We start from the raw sequence: 25,956 nt of genomic DNA on the forward strand, positions 1-25,956 counted from the left end.
CAGTTTTAAATTGGTTCCAGGGGTACACGGGCAGCAGTGGTGTGGTCAGTGGAGGCCTAGTGGAAGGAGTGACCGCAGACAGGCATCGAAGGCCTAAAATAATAACACACGGCTGTAGGCAATTTTAAATTGGTTCCAGGGGTACACGGGCATCAGTGGTGTGGTCAGTGGAGGCCTAGTGGAAGGAGTGACCGCAGACAGGCATCGAAGGCCTAAAATAATAACACATGGCTGTAGGCAATTTTAAATTGGTTCCAGGGGTACACGGGCAGCAGTGGTGTGGTCAGTGGAGGCCTAGTGGAAGGAGTCACCGCAGACAGGCATCGAAGGCCTAAAATAATAACACATGGCTGTAGGCAATTTTAAATTGGTTCCAGGGGTACACGGGCAGCAGTGGTGTGGTCAGTGGAGGCCTAGTGGAAGGAGTGACCACAGACAGGCATCGAAGGCCTAACATAACAAAAATGTCAATACAATGGTATTGTCAGTGGCAGGCATTGAAGGATGTCAGCGCATAGACTAAACATTGGTGGAGCTGTGAGATAATTTTGCAAGTGGTAGAGCACTGTTTGAGCTGGGGTGGGGGGAAACTGTCTTGTGGCCGGCGGTACAGGCCCAGGGCCCCTCATATTACAACGGTGTGTCTGACGTTGGGTGCGCACCACCACCGCCAGAGACACTTTATTGTACTAGGAGGGACCCAGTGGCAGTGCCGTCGACCAAAAGCTGGCTCACCCACCTCTTCAGACAAACTGCACTCACGGGTGCTGTCGCCAAGTGTCGATACCACGGCCCCGTGTGGGGAGTTTGGCCATTTAGTGAGGTGTAAACATGTCGTATGCTGGACAATCAGGTGCAGAAAATTACGAGATTGGAAAAGGCATTCAGAATAGTCCACAGGCAAGACCTTTTCATAGGAAAGCTAGGTGTCAGCCGGGCAAGGTGGGGCAAAAGATTTCGAAATCCAGTTGTGGTTCATTTTAATGAAGGTTAGATCATCTACATTTTGGGTAGCCAGACGAGTCCTTTTTTCTGTTAGTATTGAACCTGCAGCACTGAATACTCTTTCTGATAGGACACTAGCTGCCGGGCAAGCAAGCTCCTGCAATGCATATTCTGCCAATTCTGGCCAGGTGTCTAATTTTGATGCCCAGTAATCAAATGGGAATGACGGTTGAGGGAGAACATCGATAAGGGATGAAAAATAGTTTGTAACCATACTGGACAAATGTTGTCTCCTGTCACTTTGAATTGATGCTGCAGTACCTGTCCTGTCTGCGGTCATAGCAAAATCACTCCACAACCTGGTCAGAAAACCCCTCTGGCCAACGCCACTTCTGATTTCTGCCCCTCTAACTCCTCTGGTCTGCTGGCCCCTGCAGCTCGTGTGAGAACGATCACGGGCGCTGTGTGCAGGGAATGCCAGAAGCAAACGGTCAACAAGAGTTGATTGGTTGCTAATATTAGTTCCAAGTTCTCATGTGGCATTATATTTTGCAATTTGCCTTTATAGCGAGGATCAAGGAGGCAGGCCAACCAGTAATCGTCATCATTCATCATTTTAGTTATGCGTGTGTCCCTTTTGAGGATACGTAAGGCATAATCCGCCATGTGGGCCAAAGTTCCAGTTCTCAAATCTGCGGTTGTGCTTGGTTGAGGGGCAGTTTCAGGCAAATCCACGTCACTTGTGTCCCTCAAAAAACCAGAACCCGGCCTTGCCGCGCCACCAATTTCCAGTGGCCCCGGAAAAGCTTCCTCATTAAAAATATAATCATCCTCCTCGTCCTCCTCCTCCTCTTCGCCCGCTACCTCGTCCTGTACACTGCCCTGGCCAGACAATGGCTGACTGTCATCAAGGCTTTCCTCTTCCTCAGCTGCAGACGCCTGATCCTTTATGTGCGTCAAACTTTGCATCAGCAGACGCATTAGGGGGATGCTCATGCTTATTATGGCGTTGTCTGCACTAACCAGCCGTGTGCATTCCTCAAAACACTGAAGGACTTGACACATGTCTTGAATCTTCGACCACTGCACACCTGACAACTCCATGTCTGCCATCCTACTGCCTGCCCGTGTATGTGTATCCTCCCACAAAAACATAACAGCCCGCCTCTGTTCACACAGTCTCTGAAGCATGTGCAGTGTTGAGTTCCACCTTGTTGCAACGTCTATGATTAGGCGATGCTGGGGAAGGTTCAAAGAACGCTGATAGGTCTGCATACGGCTGGAGTGTACGGGTGAACGGCGGATATGTGAGCAAAGTCCACGCACTTTGAGGAGCAGGTCGGATAACCCCGGATAACTTTTCAGGAAGCACTGCACCACCAGGTTTAAGGTGTGAGCCAGGCAAGGAATGTGTTTCAGTTGGGAAAGGGAGATGGCAGCCATGAAATTCCTTCCGTTATCACTCACTACCTTGCCTGCCTCAAGATCTACAGTGCCCAGCCACGACTGCGTTTCTTTCTGCAAGAACTCGGACAGAACTTCCGCGGTGTGTCTGTTGTCGCCCAAACACTTCATAGCCAATACAGCCTGCTGACGTTTGCCAGTAGCTGCCCCATAATGGGAGACCTGGTGTGCAACAGTGGCAGCTGCGGATGGAGTGGTTGTGCGACTGCGGTCTGTGGACGAGCTCTCGCTTCTGCAGGAGGACGAAGAGGAGGAGGAGGGGGTGCGAACGGCTACAGCCAATTGTTTCCTAGACCGTGGGCTAGGCAGAACTGTCCCAAACTTGCTGTCCCCTGTGGACCCTGCATCCACCACATTTACCCAGTGTGCCGTGATGGACACATAACGTCCATGCCATGCCTACTGGTCCATGCATCTGTTGTCAGGTGCACCTTTGTTCTCACAGATTGCCTGAGTGCATGGATGATGCGCTCTTTAACATGCTGGTGGAGGGCTGGGATGGCTTTTCTGGAAAAAAAAGTGTCGACTGGGTAGCTCGTAGCGTGGTACAGCGTAGTCCATCAGGGCTTTGAAAGCTTCGCTTTCAACTAACCGGTAGGGCATCATCTCTAACAAGATTAGTCTAGCTATGTGTGCGTTCAAACCCTGTGTACGCGGATGCGAGGCTAAGTACTTCCTTTTTCTAACCATAGTCTCATGTAGGGTGAGCTGGACTGGAGAGCTGGAGATCGTGGAACTAGCGGGGGTGCCGGTGGACATGGCAGACTGAGAGACGGTGGGAGATGGTATTGTTGCCACCGGTGCCCTAGATGCAGTGTTTCCTACTACGAAACTGGTGATTCCCTGACCCTGACTGCTTTGGCCTGGCAAAGAAACCTGCACAGATACTGCAGGTGGTGCGCAAAATGGTGGCCCTACACTGCCGGAAGGGATGTTGCGTTGCTGACTAGCTTCATTGGCCGAGGGTGCTACAACCTTAAGGGACGTTTGGTAGTTAGTCCAGGCTTGCAAATGCATGGTGGTTAAATGTCTATGCATGCAACTTGTATTGAGACTTTTCAGATTCTGTCCTCTGCTTAAGGTAGTTGAACATTTTTGACAGATGACTTTGCGCTGATCAATTGGATGTTGTTTAAAAAAATGCCAGACTGCACTCTTTCTAGCATCGGATACCTTTTCAGGCATTGCAGACTGAGCTTTAACCGGATGGCCACGCTGTCCTCCAACAGGTTTTGGCTTTGCCACGCGTTTTGGGCAAGATACGGGCCCGGCAGATGGAACCTGTTGCGATGTTGATGCCTGCTGCGGCCCCTCCTCCTCCGCTTCAGAACTGCTGCCGCCTGCACCCTGTTCCCCCAATGGCTGCCAATCGGGGTCAAGAACTGGGTCATCTATTACCTCTTCTTGTAGCTCGTGTGCAACTTCGTCTGTGTCACCGTGTCGGTCGGTGGTATAGCGTTCGTGATGGGGCAACAGTCTCATCAGGGTCTGATTCTTGATCAGCACCCTGCGAGGGCAATGTTGTGGTCTGAGTCAAAGGACCAGCATAGTAGTCTGGCTGTGGCTGTGCATCAGTGCACTCCATGTCAGATTCAACTTGTAATGGGCATGGACTGTTAACTGCTTCACTTTCTAAGCCAGGGACGGTATGTGTAAAGAGCTCCATGGAGTAACCCGTTGTGTCGCCTGCTGCATTCTTCTCTGTTGTTGTTTTTGCTGAAGAGGACAAGGAAGCGACTTGTCCCTGACCGTGAACATCCACTAACGACGCGCTGCTTTGACATTTACCAGTTTCACGAGAGGAGGCAAAAGAGCTAGAGGCTGAGTCAGCAAGATAAGCCAAAACTTGCTCTTGCTGCTCCGGCTTTAAAAGCGGTTTTCCTACTCCCAGAAAAGGGAGCGTTCGAGGCCTTGTGTAGCCAGACGACGAACCTGGCTCCACAGCTCCAGACTTAGGTGCAATATTTTTTTTCCCAGCTGATGCTCTACCACTACCCTCATTACCAGCTGACAATGAACGCCCCCGGCCACGACCTCTTCCACCATACTTCCTCATTGTTTTAAAAATGTAAACAAACTAACGGTATTTGTTGCTGTCACACAAATTACACGGTGAGCTATAACTTCAGTATGATTTAGCTACCCCTTTACAGGTGAGTGAGACCACAACGAAAATCAGGCACAATGTTACACACTCTGTTGTTGGTGGCAACAAATGAGAGAGATGCCACACACGCAGGACTGTCACTGAAGCACAAATGTAAATATTAATCTCCCACTGATTTGATTTTTTTTTTTTTTTTTAAGGGAGACTTTAGGAAAAAAAAAAATAGAATAAAATGATTTTTTCAGGAAGAATTTAGAAACCAAATAAAATAAAATGATTTTTTCAGGGAGAATTTAGAAAACAAATAAAACAAAAAAAGGCTTTCTATGGCCCACTGAGTGAGAGATGACGCACACAGGAGTCAGGAGTGGCACACAAGCCCAGAGGCCAATATTAATCTCCCACTTTTTTTTTTTTTTTTCCAGGGAAAATTTATAAACCCATTAAAAAAAAAAATAAATAGGCTTTCTATGGCCCACTATCTGAGAGAGAGAGATGGCACGCTTAGGACTGGCACACAAGCCCAAAGGCCAATATTAATCTCCCTTTTTTTTTAAGGGAGAATTTATAAAACAAAAAAAATAAAAATAAATAGGCTTTCTATGGCCCACTATTTGTGAGAGAGATGGCACGCTCAGGACTGGCACACAAGCCCAGAGGCCAATATTAATCTCCCACTTTATAAATTTTCCCTGGAAGAAAAAAAAAACCCATTAAAAAAATAAATAAATAAATAGGCTTTCTATGGCCCACTATCTGAGAGAGAGAGATGGCACGCTTAGGACTGGCACACAAGCCCAAAGGCCAATATTAATCTCCCACTGATTGATTTATTGATTTTTTTCAGGTAGAATTTAGAACCCAAATAAAGCAAAAAAAAAAAAAAAAAAAAAATGGGCTTTCTATGGCCCACTGAGTGAGTGATGATGCACACAGGAGTCAAGAGTGGCACACAAGCCCTGAGGCCAATATTTTTCTCCCACTGATTGATGTAGTGATTTTTTCAGGTAGATTTTATAACCCAAATCAAGCAAAAAAATAAATAGGCTTTCTATGGCCCACTGAGTGAGAGATGACACAGACAGGGATGGCACTCTAGCAGAAATGTCAATCTTAATCTCCCAGAAAAAAAAAAAAAAAAAACAGGGAGTGTCCTTCAATTACTATCTCCCTGCAGTAATCTCAGCCAGGTATGGCAGGCAGCAATAAGGAGTGGACTGATGCACAAATTAAATAAAAAGTGTGTACAAACCAAAAAGATAGCTGTGCAGAAAGGAAGGAACAAGAGGATTTGTGCTTTGAAAAAAGCAGTTGGTTTGCACAGCGGCGTACACACAGCAATGCAGCTATCAGGGAGCCTTCTAGGGCAGCCCAATGAGCTACAGCGCTGAGGGGGAAAAAAAAAAAAAATACAGCCTCCACTGTCCCTGCACACCGAAGGTGGTGTTGGGCAGTGGAAATCGCTACAGCACAAGCGGTTTGGTGGTTAATGGACCCTGCCTAACGCTATCCCTGCTTCTGACGAAGCGGCAGCAACCTCTCCCTAAGCTCAGATCAGCAGCAGTAACATGGCGGTCGGCGGGAACGCCCCTTTATGGCCCCTGTGACGCCGCAGACAGCAAGCCAATCACTGCAATGCCCTTCTCTAAGATGGTGGGGACCAGGACCTATGTCATCACGCTGCCCACACTCTGCGTTTACCTTCATTGGCTGAGAAATGGCGCTTTTCGCGTCATTGAAACGCGACTTTGGCGCGAAAGTCGCGTACCGCATGGCCGACACCGCACAGGGGTCGGATCGGGTTTCATGAAACCCGACTTTGTCAAAAGTCGGCGACTTTTGAAAATGTTCGACCCGTTTCGCTCAACCCTACTCGAGTATAAGCCGACCCGAGTATAAGCCGACCCCCCTAATTTTGCCACAAAAAACTGGGAAAACTTATTGACTCGAGTATAAGCCTAGGGTGGAAATGCAGCATTTACCGGTGAATTTCAAAAATAAAAATAGATCATTATTTCCCCATAGCTGTGCCATACAGTGCTCTGCACCGTTCATATTTCCCCATAGCTGTGCCATATACGGTGCTCTGCACCGTTCATTGTGCCCCATAGATGTGCTATATACGGTGCTCTGCACCGTTCACTGTGCCCCATAGATGTGCCATATACAGTGCTCTGCACCGTTCATTGTGCCCCATAGATGTGCCATATACGGTGCTCTGCACCGTTCACTGTGCCCCATAGATGTGCCATATACGGTGCTCTGCACCGTTCATTGTGCCCCATAGATGTGCCATATACGGTGCTCCGCACCGTTCACTGTGCCCCATAGCTGTGCCATATACGGTGCTCTGCACCGTTCACTGTGCCCCATAGATGTGCCATATACGGTGCTCTGCACCGTTCACTGTGCCCCATAGATGTGCCATATACGGTGCCCTGCACCGTTCACTGTGCCCCATAGATGTGCCATATACGGTGCCCTGCACCGTTCACTGTGCCCCATAGATGTGCCATATACGGTGCTCTGCACCGTTCACTGTGCCCCATAGATGTGCCATATACGGTGCTCTGCACCGTTCACTGTGCCCCATAGATGTGCCATATACGGTGCCCTGCACCGTTCACTGTGCCCCATAGATGTGCCATATACGGTGCCCTGCACCGTTCACTGTGCCCCATAGATGTGCCATATACGGTGCCCTGCACCGTTCACTGTGCCCCATAGATGTGCCATATACGGTGCTCTGCACCGTTCACTGTGCCCCATAGATGTGCCATATACGGTGCTCTGCACCGTTCACTGTGCCCCATAGCTGTGCCATATACGGTGCTCTGCACCGTTCATTGTGCCCCATAGATGTGCTATATACGGTGCTCTGCACCGTTCACTGTGCCCCATAGATGTGCCATATACAGTGCTCTGCACCGTTCATTGTGCCCCATAGATGTGCCATATACGGTGCTCTGCACCGTTCACTGTGCCCCATAGATGTGCCATATACGGTGCTCTGCACCGTTCATTGTGCCCCATAGATGTGCCATATACGGTGCTCCGCACCGTTCACTGTGCCCCATAGCTGTGCCATATACGGTGCTCTGCACCGTTCACTGTGCCCCATAGATGTGCCATATACGGTGCTCTGCACCGTTCACTGTGCCCCATAGATGTGCCATATACGGTGCCCTGCACCGTTCACTGTGCCCCATAGATGTGCCATATACGGTGCCCTGCACCGTTCACTGTGCCCCATAGATGTGCCATATACGGTGCTCTGCACCGTTCACTGTGCCCCATAGATGTGCCATATACGGTGCTCTGCACCGTTCACTGTGCCCCATAGATGTGCCATATACGGTGCCCTGCACCGTTCACTGTGCCCCATAGATGTGCCATATACGGTGCCCTGCACCGTTCACTGTGCCCCATAGATGTGCCATATACGGTGCCCTGCACCGTTCACTGTGCCCCATAGATGTGCCATATACGGTGCTCTGCACCGTTCACTGTGCCCCATAGATGTGCCATATACGGTGCTCTGCACCGTTCACTGTGCCCCATAGATGTGCCATATACGGTGCTCTGCACCGTTCACTGTGCCCCATAGATGTGCCATATACGGTGCTCTGCACCGTTCACTGTGCCCCATAGATGTGCCATATACGGTGCCCTGCACCGTTCACTGTGCCCCATAGATGTGCCATATACGGTGCTCTGCACCGTTCACTGTGCCCCATAGATGTGCCATATACGGTGCTCTGCACCGTTCACTGTGCCCCATAGATGTGCCATATACGGTGCCCTGCACCGTTCACTGTGCCCCATAGATGTGCCATATACGGTGCCCTGCACCGTTCACTGTGCCCCATAGATGTGCCATATACGGTGCCCTGCACCGTTCACTGTGCCCCATAGATGTGCCATATACGGTGCTCTGCACCGTTCACTGTGCCCCATAGATGTGCCATATACGGTGCTCTGCACCGTTCACTGTGCCCCATAGATGTGCCATATACGGTGCTCTGCACCGTTCACTGTGCCCCATAGATGTGCCATATACGGTGCTCTGCACCGTTCACTGTGCCCCATAGCTGTGCCATATAGTGCCCTGCACCGTTCACTGTGCCCCATAGATGTGCCATATACGGTGCTCTGCACCGTTCACTGTGCCCCATAGATGTGCCATATACGGTGCTCTGCACCGTTCACTGTGCCCCATAGATGTGCCATATACGGTGCTCTGCACCGTTCACTGTGCCCCATAGATGTGCCATATACGGTGCTCTGCACCGTTCATTGTGCCCCATAGCTGTGCCATATACGGTGCTCTGCACCGTTCACTGTGCCCCATAGATGTGCCATATACGGTGCCCTGCACCGTTCACTGTGCCCCATAGATGCTCCACATAAATCTCTGCCGCCGCTGCTGCTGCTGCAATAAAAAAAAAAACACATACCTCCCTTGATTGCAGCTCCCGGCGTCTCGTTCCGGCGCCTCCATCTTCCCGGCGTCTCTGCTCTGACTGATCAGGCAGAGGGCGCCGCGCACACTATATGCGTCATCGCGCCCTCTGCCTGAACAGTCAGAGCGCAGATGCCGGGAAGATGGAGCGACGCTCGGCGGCTGGAACGAGGACAGGTGAATATGCTATACTTACCTAGTCCTGGCGATCCTCGCGCTGTCCCTCTGCCTGGTCTTCGGTGCCGCAGCTTCTTTCTCTATCAGCGGTCACCGGCACCGCTGATTAGAGGAATGAATAGGCGGCTCCACCCCTATGGGAGGTGGAGCCGCTTATTCATTTCTGTAATGAGCAGTCCCACGTGACTGCTGAAGAGGGGAAGAAGCTGCAGCACAGAAGACCGTGGGACGGCAGGGACAGCGCGAGGATCGCTGGGACTAGGTAAGTATGCCTCAGCGCCCTCACCCGCCGACCCTGCCACCCACCTTGACTCGAGTATAAGCCGAGAGGGGCACTTTCAGCCCAAAATTTTGGGCTGAAAATCTCGGCTTATACTCGAGTATATACGGTAAATTGATCCGGCCGGCCACAGACAACGGAAGTTTACTCCACGCTGCAAATTTACATTTAACTATTTCTAGCAATGGGAATATATTAAGTTGCAGGTCAGGCCTACTATTCTGAGAAATATGTATACCCAAATATTTAAAGCTATGTACAATGGGGAGGGAAGAATGAGTCCCAAGGCCGGGCATCTAGGTGTGAGAAAGAGGCATCAACGCGAATTTATCCCAGTTTATGTATAGGCCTGAATGTCTACTAAATTTATCTATGGTAGCTATTACCCGTGGCAACGTTTCCTCTGCCCTATCCATAAATATCACCATATCATCAGCGTAGAGTCCAACGGTATCCACCCGGTCAGCTATATTTATACCCTTAATGTCAGCGGAGGACCTTATACGTATCGCCAAAGCCTCTATTGCTAGGGCAAAGAGGGCCGGGGAGAGAGGGCACCCCTGGCGGGTCCCTCTATGTAGTGAAAAAGATTTAGAGACAGAGCCATTAACAATGATGCAGGCCCTGGGTTTCATATATAAAAGACCCACCCATTTCAAAAAGCCATCACCAAAACCATATTTTTTTAAACATGCTGACAGAAAGGGCCATTCCAGAGAGTCCAAAGCTTTAGCCGCATCTAGCGATGCCAGTGCCCAGGTGTTATCTGGTACCAATGAGCTATATTTGACTACTGACTGGACCCGCCTGATATTGATGGAGGTATTTTTTCCTGGCATAAAACCCGTTTGGTCTGGATGTATTAGGTCTAATATGATCGAGTTCAGTCTTGTAGCTAGGATTTTAGTAAAAACTTTATAATCTACATTTACCAATGATACCTTAACTATTTTAATTTAGATCTGTAACCTTTCCCCGGTGACAGTACAGCTGGCCATTCAAATATCTTTAGCGGGAGATTATGTAGTTCACACCTCTTTGTATGCGGCTAGTTGCGCGGCGCTGTCAGCAGCAAATACCGCTCAATACTGAAGGGCATTATGACTCCGATTACGCGTACCCCGCGTTCAAAAAAACCTCCGACATCACTCTTGCCTGAGTGGTCAGTTATTCTGTAAGAAGTTGGGAGCGTTCCCCACACAGGAACTAAGGATCGCAGGTGTCATATAGACCCAACCTGCAGTGGAAGGGTTGTACAGGACAGACTAGATCTAAGGGATCTTGTTTCCAAAAAGGGGAACGAAAAGTAAGACCGATCCTGGACCTCAAACTTCTAATAAGCTTGACAAGGTCCTCCTTCTGTTGGAGTTCCTCCACTCGCCCATTACTTCCATGGAAAAAGGTGGAGTTCCTGGCATCCATTAACATTTGGGATGCTTACCTTCTCATTCCTATTTTTTCCCCTCTTCAAAAGCCCCTGCGCTTTTCCATTCGCGGACAGCTTTTCAGGTCACGACCTTGCCCTTCGGCCTTGCTACCGCACCCAAAGTGTTCGCAAGGGTCATGGTGGCTGTCATGTCCCTCTTACACTCTAGGAGCGTGGTCGTACTGCCCTATCTGGTTTACTTTCTAGCCATTCCTCCAGGACTGCGCTGAGTCCTTTATATCCCTTGCGATACCCTTTCTCATCTGGGCTGGCAGCTAAACTTAGAAAAGTCTTCCTCATTTCCAGCCAGCAGGTATCCTTTTTCAGGATGATCCTGGACACCTCCAGAGGGTCGGTAATTCTCCCTTGAGACAAGGTCATGGCCCTTCAACAGGGAGCTTGTGCACTTGATCACTCATCCCCTCATTCCATTCGATTTGCTAGGAGGGTCCGGAGGAAAAGTGGTGATAGCAATGCAAGCAGATCCTTTGCTCCGCCTTTTTTTTTTTTTTTTTTTTTCTTTTCTGCAGGTCAAACAGGTTTCCAGAGGTTAGGCTCTGAACTCCTTCCTCATCCAGGGGAGATACTTTTTCATCTCGGGAATCCAGTCTCCCGATCATTGTTCTGAGGATCCAAATGGTATGGCTAGTCCTACAGCAGGTCCACTGCCATCTGGCGGGTCACCCCATCCATATTCAATCGAATAATGCCACGGCTGTGCCATACGTCAATCATCTTAAGTTACCCGCGGTCAGGCACCATGGCCGAGGTACCTCACATTCTCTGATGGGCCGAGATCTATCATTCGGCTATCTCGGCAGTACACATCCCAGTAGTAGAACTCTGGGCGGCAGACTTCTGCCATCGGGGTCTCACCTCAAGTGAGTGGGAACTTCATCCGTAAGTCTTCCATCAGATCTGCCTTCACTGGAGTACCCAAGATGTAGATCAGATGACATCCAGACTGAATGCTATTGTACTCTAGTTTATGGTTTGGTCTCGAAATCCAAATGCCATCGCAGTGCATGCTCTGATTCTTCCATGGTACCATTTTCCGTAACTCCTCTTCCACTACCTCAGTTAGCCTTTCATAAGCAGGAAGGGCCCCAGTGATCCTGAGAGATCCGCACTGACACGACAGGTTTTTCATTTCCAGACCCAGCATTTTTCCGTCTTATTGCAACAAAGACTGCAAGAAGGGTCTTCCTCGCAGGGAGTCTTCACATGTGGTTCTTCCCTATCGCATACCATTAGATCTTTGGGACCTTAATGATCCTGGGAGTCTTACAATAGACTCCTTTTGATCCGGATAGACTTCACTTTCAGGGAAGGTCGCCCCTTTTTTCCTCTATCTTCGGGGCTAGCTGCTCTGTTCTTTCAGACTTCTTTCCCTTATTGCCATCAAGGCAAGGTTGTCCTCAGGCAGTCCCTGTCCCTTGTTACCAAGGTGGTATTGTATTCCCACTGTCATGAGGGCATCGTTCTTCCCTCGTCTCTTTTGGCACCAGTCCTCAAAACGGAATGGGTTCCCCATGTTCTGGACTAAGTGAGTGTTCTGAGTGGGTACGTCTCGAGGACGGCGTCCTTCTGAAGGTTTGACACTTTATCTTGGGCTTCCTGACGGTAAGAGTAAGGTTTCCTGATGGTTACAGGAAGGGTTTAGCTGTTTCATCAGCCATGTTAGCCTAGTGATTCGTTACACATCCAGGAGTCCTTCCATATTATATGTCAGCCTATCTCCCTGTCTATCAAGGTTTCTTGGGTTCTAGGCACCAGGCATCGGCAAAGCTCTCCTGCAAGCTTGCGGGTTCGTCCAGCCCGCATGCATTCTTGAAGCACTATAATTCCCAGACTCCCGCATATGTCTGCCTGGGCAAGCGGATTCTGCAGGCCGCGGTGGCGCACTTGTAAGTAGCGGTTACACAGGGCCTGATATGATGTTGTCCCCACCCAGGGACTGCTTTGGGACGTCCCACGGTCTGTGTCCCCCAATGAGGTGAAGGAGAAATAGGAATGTTTGTGTACTCACCGTAAAATCCTTTTCTCCGATCCATTCATTGGGGGACACCGCTCCCACCCTGTTCTTAGCTTGTGCTTGTTTTGTAATTTGACATGCTATACTCCTCATATATAATGTGACATGCTATACGCTCATATGTTATTGATCTCCTACTGCTTTTGCACCTAACTGGTTAGCTGAGAGCCAGCAGGAGGGTGTATACTGCAGGGGAGGAACTAACTTTCTTTGTATCACTTAGTGTCAGCCTCCTAGTGGCAGCAGCATACACCCACGGCCTGTTTCCGCCAATGAATGGCTCGGAGAAAAGTATTTTACGGTGAGTACACAAAAATCCCTATTTTAGTAAATACCTCCAATTAGAAATGTAACATAGTTCTTCTGATTCGCTATGTCGCTTATCTCATGTAGGGCATTGCAGTAGCTTAGGTATCCATGGTTACGACCACGCAGAGCTGTTTAACTACCACTAAGTGGTCATAACCATGGATACCTAAGCTACTGCAATTCCCTACATGGGTTAAGTGACAGCGAATCTGAAGAACTATACTAAATTTCTAATTGAAGGTATCATTACATCTACTATATATTGGGATAAGATCTTGGAGATGAGATTACCCCTTTAAGTTCACATGAGCATATATAAAAAAAAAAAAAAAAAACTAATTTCAGCCAAAAAATTCAGACAATTTTTTTTTTTTCTATCTGTCATCTGTGTCCAATCAGGTTTTTATACAGCAGCAGTTATTTAATATGTACAAGACTAAAACAGTTTCCATGTATCAATTAAAATTGGATGCCATATAGTGGCTCTGTATGGAATCTGATATATTTTTATACCCATAGACATGAGTGGGTGATTCTCATCCAACACAGACTCGGTTGGTGAAAAATAAAAATTGCTCATCTTCACTGTCCCATTGAATAACATTGGTCTGAGTGCTTTCCGAGTTCTGTCACTTTTTTACAGGCAGAACTTGTACCAAAAATACGGTAGTGTGCACTTGTCCTATAAATGATAATGGTTTCTCTGTTTAGGGAACGATTCAGCTGTTTTACAGGGAACTTCCACTGTCTGTCCAGGAGGCTTATGAGAGACTGCTCTCACGTGGGCCGGTCAGTCTGCTACACTATCAGGTACAATCGGCAGTCTTATTTTTTATCACTAAGGATGTGTTCACTTCTCTACTAGTTAATATTTCTTTCTTTCTGGCTTTTTATACAGGTGTATAGCCACTTGAAAAGACTGGGCTACATTGTCACCCGTTTTGATCCAAGGTGCAAACACTTGGCTTTTATTGAAGTTTCTCTGGTTAACCTTAACTATTTTTTTTTGTTTTTGACACTTTTCGGCCTGCATTGATTCTGCTTGAGTGAATGTTTGGGTTGCTATAAAGCTAATATATTTCGGAGGGAATCGTCTTTGCATCTATTGAATTGCTTGCATTTTGTATTTAAATTTTACATTTCTGCCTATACTACAGGAAAGATATATATATATATATGAATTGGCCAATTTATGCGCTAAGAATCTCCATCTTTAACTGTAAGTTTAATGAAGAAAAAAAATTTAGAAAAATTTTTTTTATAAAAAAATATTTTTGAGAAATGTATATTTGTCTGTGTTTTCACATGGCCGATTCATGTACATGTGCTGCTGTGATTATATATATATATATATATATATATATATATATATATATATATATATGTATATATATGTATATATGTATGTATATATGTATGTATATGTATATATATATATATATATATATATATATATATATATATATATATATATATATATATATATATATATATGATCACAGCAGCACATGTACATGAATCGGCCATGTGAAAACACAGACGAATATACATTTCTCAAAAATATTTTTTCATAAAAAATTTTTCCAAAATTTTTTTCATTTTTTTCATTAAACTTACAGTTAAAGATGGAGATTCTTAGCGCATAAATTGGCCAATTCATGTGTGCCCATCAACCATGGCAAGGTGATCTCCCCCTGATGGGTCCTACTCTACTGTACATGCCACTCTTGGGCCACCAGCCTACAACTCTGGACAAACATGTCACTCCGGGCTAAACCTACAATTTATGGGCAGGTAGAGCTGATCACCGCCACCTGCAAGGTCAATGGGGGGAGTGCAAGATAAGTCTGGATGTTGCCACATCCATACAAATAGAGGGAAAAAAACAAATCAGCACTCCCAATGTGAACATGTGCAAGCTGCATGTTGTATGTATGTGTGTATATATATATATATATATATATATATATATATATATATATATATATATATATATATATATATATATATATATATATATATATATATATATATATATATATATATATATATATATATATATATATAAATATAATCTTGGTACCGTGTTAGCCAGTAGGTGGAAAAATATTTAGATTTGAGAGTTTTCAGTGGTTGATACCTTTTTATTGGCTAACTGAAAAGATGGTAATGAATGCATATACTAGTCATTCATGTATTAGGTAACAAATAGTTATTGCTAAACAGTCATTAAGTTGCCTCTTTTGGATTTCATCAGGCATAGACAACCTTGAGAATGTGTGCACCACTTCATTCAGGTGATGGCTAAATACAGCGCATGGCTATCTCTAGCAGTCCCATGGAGCATGCCCCATTCTCATTCCCGCTAGATTCAAATTTCCCATTCTAGTGACCTCGGAGACATATACTGTAGATAAGTGATAGCTTTCTCTTTCTAGAAAATCACTTAAAGGCCACGTTCACACCTTCAGTATTTGGTCAGTATTTTACCTCAGTATCTGTAAGCCAAAACCAGGAGTGGAACAATCAGAGGAAAAGTATAATAGAAACATATGCACCACTTCTGTATTTATCACCGACTCCTGGATTTGACTTACAGTTACTGAATGTGTGAATGTGGCCTAAATAGACTGTTGCAGCAGCATACTTCTGCATCCGGAGATGACCGGTGCATGATTCTTGTGAGTACGTTATTTCGGTATTTCAATGCGTAAGACAGGTTGCACTAAATCTGCTGATCATGCATGAAATCTTGAAAGATCTTTGAAATTGCAACATCATGAGCAGCACTGAGTCCTACACAGAAAAAGGAGTACAAGTCCAAACCAAGATCAATAAAAAGAAATATTTTATTAATAAATGGATAATAACCTATGTAAGGACAGACATTAACCCTCATTCTAACCTGCCAGACATACTACAAAATATAAGGGAATATCCCTTTAAGAACCGCTGAACTTACCCATGAAAGTATCTGTCAGTGCGTCCTAGGTAGCAACCCCAACATGCGTTTTGCGTGGGCTTCTTCTACATGCAATGTTTAAAGGGAACCTGTCAGCAGCATTGTGCACAGTAACCTAGAGAGAGTGTCAGGTCGGCGCCGTTATACTGATTATAATGATACCTGGGCTGATGAAATCCGTCTTATGCTTGTTGTTTAATCCTTATTTTCAGTTATGAGCTAATGATATGCTCGTGCTCTGGGGGGTCTTCATGTGACGCTTGATTAAGTATAAAGAAATTCATAAAGGAAGAAAAAAAAATTGCTGCCTCAAATATGGCAAAAACTAAATTTATATGCACATTTTACATGCAGATCATGCTGCAGTGCAGGCGCCACTGCCTGCTGAAGGCATTTTATTTTCAATATATAGAATATTCAGTATGTAAAATAGGGGTCAGGTCACTGAGGGATCACTGACCAGTCAGAAGCCATACTGATGAATATGTAAGCAGAGCACCACATGCAGACCCCCCATAGGCCGCCCCGGACCACGAGCATATTAACTCAAAACTGAAAATGATTAAACCACAATCACAAGAAGGATTTCATCACCCATGGGATCATTTTATTCAGAACAGCGCTGACCTGACACTGTAGGTTACTGTGCACATTCCTGCTGACAGGTTCCCCTAGCGCTGAACAGCCCCTTCATCTTAATGCACTTGATACATGGGCAAGTTGGTTCTGCCAGAACAAGACCTGTTCCTTAGGACCTCTGACATCTTGCTAATGTACAAGACTTTTTCTTTGATGAACACATGTTTTCAAGGCCGGCTTAACATTGCTTTGTACATTTTTATAGTCTTTTATTAGAGCAACAAAAAAACAGATCAATTGCCTGAATCATGACGATGACACTTGATGGACCCTATTGACCTATACTAAAGTCCATCTGATTACATCATGGTGTCCTTTGTTTTATTACAAAAAAGTAGTTACATTTTGCACTATATTTTATTTATTTATTTATTTATTTATTTTGGAGCAAATGTTGAAAAAGTGTCTTCAGAAAGGAACCTCCGACTCAGATATATGAACTCTGCTTAGACCAATTCTTCATCTGATTTGTTGTATTTGGGATGAAATAAGAACCAGGAAACAGACCATAGTACAATTGTTGGGTATCCTGATCTGAGCTAACTGCTTCATATATGTACCGTATATACTCGAGTATAAGCTGACACAAGTATAAGCCGAGGCACCTAATTTTACCATGGAAAACTGGGTATGCTTATTGACTCGAGTATAAACCGGGTATGTATTGTCCCCTCATCCCTGTCCTGGTATGTGTGGCTCCCATCATCCTGGTATGTGTGGCTCCCCTCATCCTGTCCTGATATGTGGCTCCCCCCTGTCCTGTCCTGCTATGTGTGGCTCCCCCCTGTCCTGTCCTGGTATGTGTGGCTCCCCCCTGTCTTGTCCTGGCATGTGTGGCTCCCCCCTGTCCTGTCCTGGTATGTGTGGCTCTTCCTGTCCTGTCCTGGTATGTGTGGCTCCCCCCTGTCCTGTCCTGGTATGTGTGGGTCTTCCTGTCCTGTCCTGGTATGTGTGGCTCCCCCCTGTCCTGTCCTGGTATGTGTGGCTCCCCCCTGTCCTGGTATGTGTGGCTCCCCCCTGTCCTGTCCTGGTATGTGTGGCTCCCCCCTGTCCTGGTATGTGTGGCTCCCCCCTGTCCTGGTATGCGTGGCTCACCCCCATCCTGCCTGGTATGCGTGGCTCATCCCCTGTCCTGTCCTGGTATGCGTGCCCCCTCCCATCGTATGCATTGCTCCCCCGGTCCCATCGTTGTATGCATGGCTCCCCCCCCCATCCTGTCCTGGTGTACGTGGCTCCCCCTTTTCCTGTCCTGGTATGCGTGGCTCCCCCCTGTCCTGTCCTGGTATGTGTGGCTCTCCCCTGTCCTGTCCTGGTATGCGTGGCTCACCCCCGTCCTGTCCTGGTATGTGTGGCTCACCCCTGTCCTGGTATGCGTGGCACACAACCCCAAACCCCCACCCCCCCGTCCTGGTATGCGTGGCACACAACCCCCCTTCCCGTCCTGTCCTGGTATGCGTGGCTCAACCCCATGTCTTGTCCTGGTATGCGTACCCCCCCCCTCCCATCGTTGTATGCATGGCTCCCCTGGTCCCATAGTTGTATGCATGGCTCCCCCCCCATCCTGTCATTGTAGGCGTGGCTTCCCCCGTCGCGGTATGCATGCTTCCTAATAAAAAACAAAAAAACCCCATTATACTCGCCCTCCTCTGCGCCGTCGCAGCATCTCGTTGGTTCTGGCGCCTGCAGCTCTTCCTATGCTGAGTGGTCACATGGTACCGCTCATTAAGGTAATGAATATATGATCCACGCCAATGGGAGTGGAGAGGCATGCATATTCATTACCTTAATGCGCGGGGCCACGTGATCGCTCGGTAGGAAGAGCTGCTGGCACCGGCACCAATGAGATGCAGCGAGGGCGAGTATGATGTCTTCTGGAAGCCTTCAGCTGTCACTGTGCGCAATAAGAGAAATGAATACCGTATTTATTTCTCTCTAGCAGCTGCACAGTTACAGCCACCGCTGACTGCTGCTGCTCCGCCGCTCCCCCTCCCCCGCTGGCTTTCTGGACAATGACTCGTGTATAAGCCGAGGGGGGGCGTTTTCAGCACAAAAAAAGTGCTGAAAATCTCAGGTAACACACAAGTATATAGGTATAGGGTAATTATGATTTATCCATGATCTGAATTTCATGTACCGTATTTTCCGGCATATAAGACGACTGGGCGTATAAGACGACCCCCAACTTTTCCAGTTAAAATATAAAATCTTCTCAAAAGTCGGGAGTTGTCTTATATGCCGGGTGTCGTCTTATAGGGTGGGTGCGGAGCAATTTGCGGTCGACGTATATAGTGGGGGGGGGAGTGGTCCCGATGACGAGGTGAGGGAGCGCCTCACCAGGAAGGTGTAAGTGAAGCAAACTGTCAGCGTCTGGGATGCCAGGGTATGCAAAAAAGAGAGCGATGCTGTGCCTAGAAAAACTCTTCTTTCACTAATCTGGCTCGCCCTTGTATCCTATTATCTCCTTCTCTGCCTCTGCTTCACTTACACCTTCCCAGTGAGGCGCCCCCTCACCTTGTCATTGGTGTCGCTCCCCCCACAATATGCAGCGAACGCAGATTACTCCGCACCTGCCCTATAAGACAACACCTGGCGTATAAGACGATACCTGACTTTTGAGAAGATTTTCAGGGGTTAAAAAGTAGTCTTATACGCCAGAAAATACAGTATGTGTGAATGTAGCCTTACTAATATTGCTGTATCATTGTGAGTGATATTCTGGAATCTGATGTCCTTCCACTGACACATATTAATTTCTCTGCTTTCTCTCTTTTTTTTTTTTTTTCTTTTTTTTTTTATAGCTCAATTCAGTTACCTTATGAAAGACAGATAAATTTGGAGATCCCGTCGGTATCGAATAGGAAGCGTAAGAGGAGTTCAATAACAGGGTAATGATCCATGTCTCATACAGTATAGTTATTGAGTTGGATTGGGAATAATGTTTTGGGATTGATTGACGTTTAACAATTATCTGTTTGCATTATGTAACACCTCCATTCACAAGATTAGCAGTGTAGTCACTCTTTGTGATCCCTACTTTGACCACTCATTGAATGAAAGTTGCGGTGCCTGGAGCGACGTGGATCCTTTATTGTTGATCACTTTTGGTGCAGTTGAGCAGTTGTAGTGACCTAAAATTCCCTTTAATAGCTTTGAGCAAAAAGATTCTCGGGACCCTGGTCCAGCAGCCACATCTGTAGTCGGACCCAAGCTTCTTATTTCTTGCAGCATAGCAGATAATGGAGTGGTTGATTAGAGCCAAAATAACCTGATTTTTGTTTGTGTTTTTTGTGTAAAATTTGCAGTTTAGAAACTCAAGATCAGTTGGAGACATCAGGAAGCAATAGCAGAGAAGAAAATAAGTCTTCAAAACCACGGATTAGTCATTGCCCTGAAAAAGTTGATTCCTTTACTCCAGAACCAATAGCATTTGTTCCCACTGTAGTAGAAAACATGAACATTGATGAAGAAGCCAGAAATGATAACAATCGACTGGAAAGCAACGAAACTGCTCATGACCATGAAGAAGCGGCTATTGTCAAATCAAAAGAGAAATACAGATGGGATTTCTCAAAATTCTGCTTTCCTAACTGTGCACATGATCAGCCGTACGTTCAGCTGCCAGATCCTGAGCCTGCCTTTCTTCCCGAAAATGTGGTTGGCCGCCAAGTGAATATATCTCTTTGGTTAGGAAAACTAAACTTGCGTGCAGAAAAGTTTTCCAGAAAAGAACAAGATCAATTGGACTGGGAACGGAAGCACAAAATCAGCATCAATGCTGACCCTAAAATAAAGAAATGCAGGAACTGGAGTGAATATAAGAAGCTCCTACAAGAGAGAGAACGTCAAAGTCGTAGGGAGAGGCCAGCACATCTATGGTCAAGTACAGTCCGACCACTGCTGACACCTGGACAGGTGACATCTACAGGTGAAGTTTTCCTATGTTTATCGCCTTAACTTTTTAATACTTGCTCTCAAACATATAAAATCGTACCTTAGGGTGGTGTAAATTGTGTAGGGTGAATATTGCCCAAAATTTAGGGATGTAAAACGTTACTACCACTCTATTCAATGTTTTCAAGCAAAATGTCTAGCACTCAGTGTCGGACCATCGTGACGCGGGCACATCTGTATTACAGTCACTAATAGGTTACTATGAATGAGGTCTGATGACCTAAATTAGCATTTTATTCCCAGAGTCAGACCCAGGTTCTACACTGTTATATAGATGACTAAATTACATTAAATATATAGCAAATTCTAGAAAGTAACAGACAACAAGGAGCAGAGTGACAGGTATTATTGACTGATTGATAGTGTTGATAACGACACATTCGATATATTAACTCCTTATTGTTGCTTCCAGCTTCTGTTTTAGAGCAAGTAACGATTATCAGTCAATCTACTTTACTAGAAGATGGTAAGAGGTAAGTGCAATAACGAACAGAAGACATGTCCCTGGCAGAACAATTAATGTAGAGGTTTGTTGTAAACCTTTTTTTTTTTTTTTTTTTTGTCTCATTTTTTTATGTACCGTATGCCATAATATTATACTACATAAAAAAAACAGGTTTGTCTTATACAGTTAATTCTAGGTGCAGAGATTTAAAAGGGGTTTCCCACAAACAAAGTGCATTTTAATTTATAGATCTTTGAATAATAATAATTTCCACAATTGGATGTTAAACAACAATGTTCCTGTGCTGAGATCTTATAAATGTGCCCCCCTGCTGTGTGCTGTGTAATGGCCGTGTCTGACCGTACAGGAACATGGTCTGATCATACCACAGCTCCTGGGCAGAGAGGAAGCAGAAAAAATATACAGACATGACAGCATGGGATCGTAGCTGCTACTTTCTGTGAGGCAAAACCTTTCACTTCCTGCGTTTAAGCAATGTTTTTCCTCAATAAAAAAAAAAAAGGTCTGTGATCCCGTGCTGTCCTGTCTGTTTAGTCTTTTGCTTCCTCCCCTGCCCAGGAGCTGTGGTATGATCAGACCATATCCCTGCACGGTCAGACACAGCCATTACACAGTACACAGCAGGGACATATTTATAGGATATGTATTCTTTAGAGAACATATCTGTTATATTGATCTTGTGAGTATGCTCCCTATATCCGCAAAATAAGCGTCAGAAGAATGGCGTTATGGAAACAACTGCCAGGAAAAAAAAAAAAACCATCATACATGTAATTGGTATTGTGACATCTGTAATTACCTCAACTATAAAATTAACCTAAACTAAAAACGTCAATCCAAAAATATGAAATAAGAACTCAAAATTTAATTTATACCCCAATAAGTGCCAATAAAAAAATAAATAAATAAAGAATCAAGTATTTTGTCCAAAAGTAGGTCTTTAGCAATACATTTTCCTTGTGGAGAGCACCAAGTCGGCATAGAGAGACCTATAGGCCATGATGGAATTTGTTCCTGGAAATTTAAATATGAAAGTGGCCTCTTCAGAGAGATGGAGGACTAGAACTCTAGTGCCTATATTGGATGTAGTAATCTTAAAAGTCAATATCAAGTCTTTTAATGAGCCTTGCCACATGAATAAGAAGCCAAACTAGAAACTGCATTTGGAGACAGATGTTTCAGGGTGTTTGCATCTCATGCGTGCAAAAGTAGTAAAACTTAAAAGTACTGCAGGATAGAGCTGATACATGCGCCCCATGGATTGACCAGCAAGCATCGGTTGTCAGGTTTACTTCCCCCCCATAAGCCTGTTTTCACCTTCATGACCAGGCCAAATTTTACAGCTCTGACCAGTGTCACTTTATGAGGTAATAACTCTAAAACGCATCAGTGGATCCCAGTGACTGAGACTGTTTTTTTGTGACATATCGTACTTCATAATAGTGGTAACATTTCTTCATTGGGACTTTGTGGAAAATCTTGCAATTTTCAAACTTTTAATTTTCATGCCCTTACATCAGAGAGTTATGTCACACAAAATAGTTAAAAAATATCATTTCCCACATTTTATGGCGCTTTTTTCTCACTCCTATCATGGAGCTTCCCCTTCCTGGCTGGTCACGCCCCCCGGCGTGTCAGCCAGTCGCAGGGGAACTTGCGCTTTCGCCAGCCGGCAGATCTTCCTTTCACAGGCTGGCAGACTTCAGCATGCGGTGACACAGCCAGACTTCATCTGGCTTATTATACCGCCATATTGTGCCCTCGCTACAGACCAGAGGATGCTCTGCACACAGGAGGAGACACAAGCCATATTCTGCGCTCTTTAGATCTGCGGATGCTTTGCTCACAGGGGGACACAGCTTCCACAGCTCTTTCTGTTGGTCGTCACTGGCATTGGGTAGGCTCTGTTTCTTTTTGTCTTGGCTCCTCCTCAGCAGTATACCCAAGGCTCAACTTATGCCCAACCCTAGAGAGGCCCTGTAAGCCCACTGTAGTTCACTACACCTGTGCCCTCTGCAAAAAGTGGTCTTCAGACCAGCCCTCCCTTTTCTACCTGTCCTACAGCCGCTCCACCATGTCTGCCCCGCTAGAGCCCTCTAACACCCAGGATGAGCGCACTCCCCTCCCTCCGGAGTGGGCTATTGCCATGTCTCAGTCGGTCTCTGACCTGACAAGTTTCACAGTCCCTGGTCCAGGTCCTGGAGCGACTTCCACATTGGTCTAATGCCACCAGTGCTCCGAACGCCTCTCACGGTGATTCGCACCGTGTCCCTGGACCGGCCCGTTCTTCTGCCTCTCAAGGTGAGGCAGTCCCTGACCTGGTGGATGCTATCAGCTTCAGACCTATGGGGTTTTTTAATCAAAAACCTGCCAAGTATTTAAAACTCAAAAACAATTTCTCATGCTGCGCTATGGCAGTAATATGAAGGCAAATTGCTTTTTTTTTTTTTTTTTTTTTTTTTTGTCTTTTTATTTTTCAAAGTCTCATTAAAAGTAGTACAAGATAACTCCATGTAGGCAATGCTGCAGTCATATCAAACCCCAGGTTAAAGGCAATGTATTTTTTTTAAAAATTGCAAAAATTCCTCTTTCATGCTCCCACAAAAAGTTTTTTTGTGTGTGTACGTTATATGTACCATATATTGACAAAACAAAACATCAAGAAGGTAATATGCTTGGAATGGAGTAATGCGCTGTCCTGTCGACTCAAAGTATCTGCATTTTCAATGCAGAATAGCACTCGCGTGATTGTCATTTGTGTAAATCTAACCTCAGATTTATACATTTTGTATTGGATTTATCAATTCTGAAGCTTTAGAGAAATAGTGTGTGAAATTAAATTATTTATTTCCTGTTTACAGACTTCAAGACAAGCAGAATGTGCCACAGATACACTTTAATTTGTATCAAGCTGATGGTAACTCTGAGTTTAAGAAATCCAAACCAGGCAAACCATATGCTTATTTGTGTGTGCGCAGGTAGGTGGCTAGTTACATGAACTCTATGGTGTATATGAAGGCAGAATGAACATTTAGGTATAGGCTACGTGGGACAAAACGCAACTTATTGCGTTCCCGTGCGGTTGGCAGGCGCGTCAAAACGCATCCGCATGTCCTGCGTACCCATTGTTAAAGATAGGTACGCAGGATGTATGCGGAAGTAGATGGGACTTATGGAGGACGTACGCAGCCCTCCGCAAAGCCCCCAAACGCTAATGTGAATTTAGCCAATAAAGAGTTGCCTAAATGTTGAGCAAACAAAGGACACTTCTTACAATTGTTTGTCATTGTAGCATTAGCTTTTGTATATTTTTCAGTTTGCTCATTGAAGTCAAACCGATGAATTTCTGTTTTCCTTCCTGTAGCTTTGACGAGCAGATCCCTTCTCTACGAACTATAAAGAGCCTGGCATACCAGAGTGGAGACATACCAGTTGTGTTTGCTCTGGTGGACTGTGGAGAAATAGCCTTTTACGCCTTTAAAGATTTGCAACTACCAGTGGATGTTTACCCCTGAGGATGTAAAAGCCTTGAGCAATTTGTGTGTATGGTAAAGGTGCTGCTGCTTATATTAGAAGATTATTCTTTAATATATATGTTTTGAAAAAAATATTCTTGTAATTTAATAAAAAAAACTGCAAATAAATCAAACAATACTTTGTGCTGTTACTATTCCGATTTTCAATAAGCTGTGTTTCTGCACAATCCTAGGACATGTTTACACGAGATGAAGGTGATGCTGTGTGATGATTTTTCAGTAAGCTTAAAGGGAACCTGTCACCCCGAAAATCGCGGGTGAGGTAAGCCCACCGGCATCAGGGGCTTATCTACAGCATTCTGTAATTCTGTAGATAAGCCCCCGATGTTACCTGAAAGAGGAGAAAAAGACGTTATATTATACTCACCCAGGGGCGGTTCCGCTGCTGGTCAGGTCGGATGGGTGTCTCCGGTCCGCTGCGGCGCCTCCCATCTTCATTACAAGACGTCCTCTTCTGATCTTCAGCCACGGCTCCGGCACAGGCGTACTTTGCTTTGCCCTGTTGAGGGCAGAGGATAGTACTGCAGTGCGCAGGCGCCGGAAAGGTCAGAGGCCCGGCGCCTGCACACTGCAGTAATTTGTCTGCCCTCAACAGGGCAGAGCAAAGTACGCCTGCGCCGGAGCCGTGGCTGAAGATCAGAAGAGGACGTCTTGTAATGAAGATGGGAGGCGCCGCAGCGGACCAGAGACGCCCGTTTGACCTGACCAGCAGCGGGACCGCCCCTGGGTGAGTATAATATAACGTCTTTTTCTCCTCTTTCAGGTAACATCGGGGGCTTATCTACAGCATTACAGAATGCTGTAGATAAGCCCCTGATGCCGGTGGGCTTACCTCACCCGCGATTTTCGGGGTGACAGGTTCCCTTTAAAGATTATTTTGGTTTTCTGAACACTTCTATGCGCACTGGTTGAATCTTTGAAGTCTTTGGGGGTCTTGAAGGCACCAGGGCAATATTCACGCCCCTTCTTGCCCAGTCACAGACTTGCAGTCCAAGCGTGGAGAGCTAAAAAGATTTCCCAATTTAAGGATACAGTACTTGCTTTCCCCTTATGGCATAAGGGTTCTTGAATTGCTACATTCCTTAGATGCTCAGTTTTGGTCTAACTTAGGGGTAAATACACTGGCACAGGAATATCCAGTCCAGGGGGTTCTTGTTCATTTGAGAAATGTCAATAGCTCTATGAAGTCCGTACCAC

At 45.8% G+C, this 25,956-nt stretch overlaps 1 protein-coding gene across 4 annotated transcripts in view; it reads left to right on the forward strand.

Moving 5' to 3' along the window:
• TSEN54 (tRNA splicing endonuclease subunit 54) overlaps positions 1-24,875 on the forward strand; it is a 47,296-nt gene extending 22,421 nt beyond the window's left edge. For 3 of the 4 annotated variants that reach the window (XM_069752356.1, XM_069752354.1, XM_069752355.1), the window contains 7 exons: positions 13,917-14,015; positions 14,104-14,156; positions 19,605-19,691; positions 20,109-20,731; positions 21,170-21,230; positions 24,085-24,201; positions 24,588-24,875. In XM_069752356.1, coding sequence (XP_069608457.1) covers positions 13,917-14,015; positions 14,104-14,156; positions 19,605-19,691; positions 20,109-20,731; positions 21,170-21,230; positions 24,085-24,201; positions 24,588-24,738 — 1,191 coding nt within the window. In that variant the 3' untranslated portion in view covers positions 24,739-24,875. The remainder of the gene's footprint in view (positions 1-13,916; positions 14,016-14,103; positions 14,157-19,604; positions 19,692-20,108; positions 20,732-21,169; positions 21,231-24,084; positions 24,202-24,587) is intronic. The other variant, XM_069752357.1, reaches the window with a different exon arrangement.
• The last annotated feature ends 1,081 nt before the right edge of the window (positions 24,876-25,956 follow it).

The sequence above is a fragment of the Ranitomeya imitator genome, chromosome 2 (genome assembly GCF_032444005.1).
Source record: "Ranitomeya imitator isolate aRanImi1 chromosome 2, aRanImi1.pri, whole genome shotgun sequence".
Lineage (NCBI taxonomy): Eukaryota > Metazoa > Chordata > Amphibia > Anura > Dendrobatidae > Ranitomeya > Ranitomeya imitator.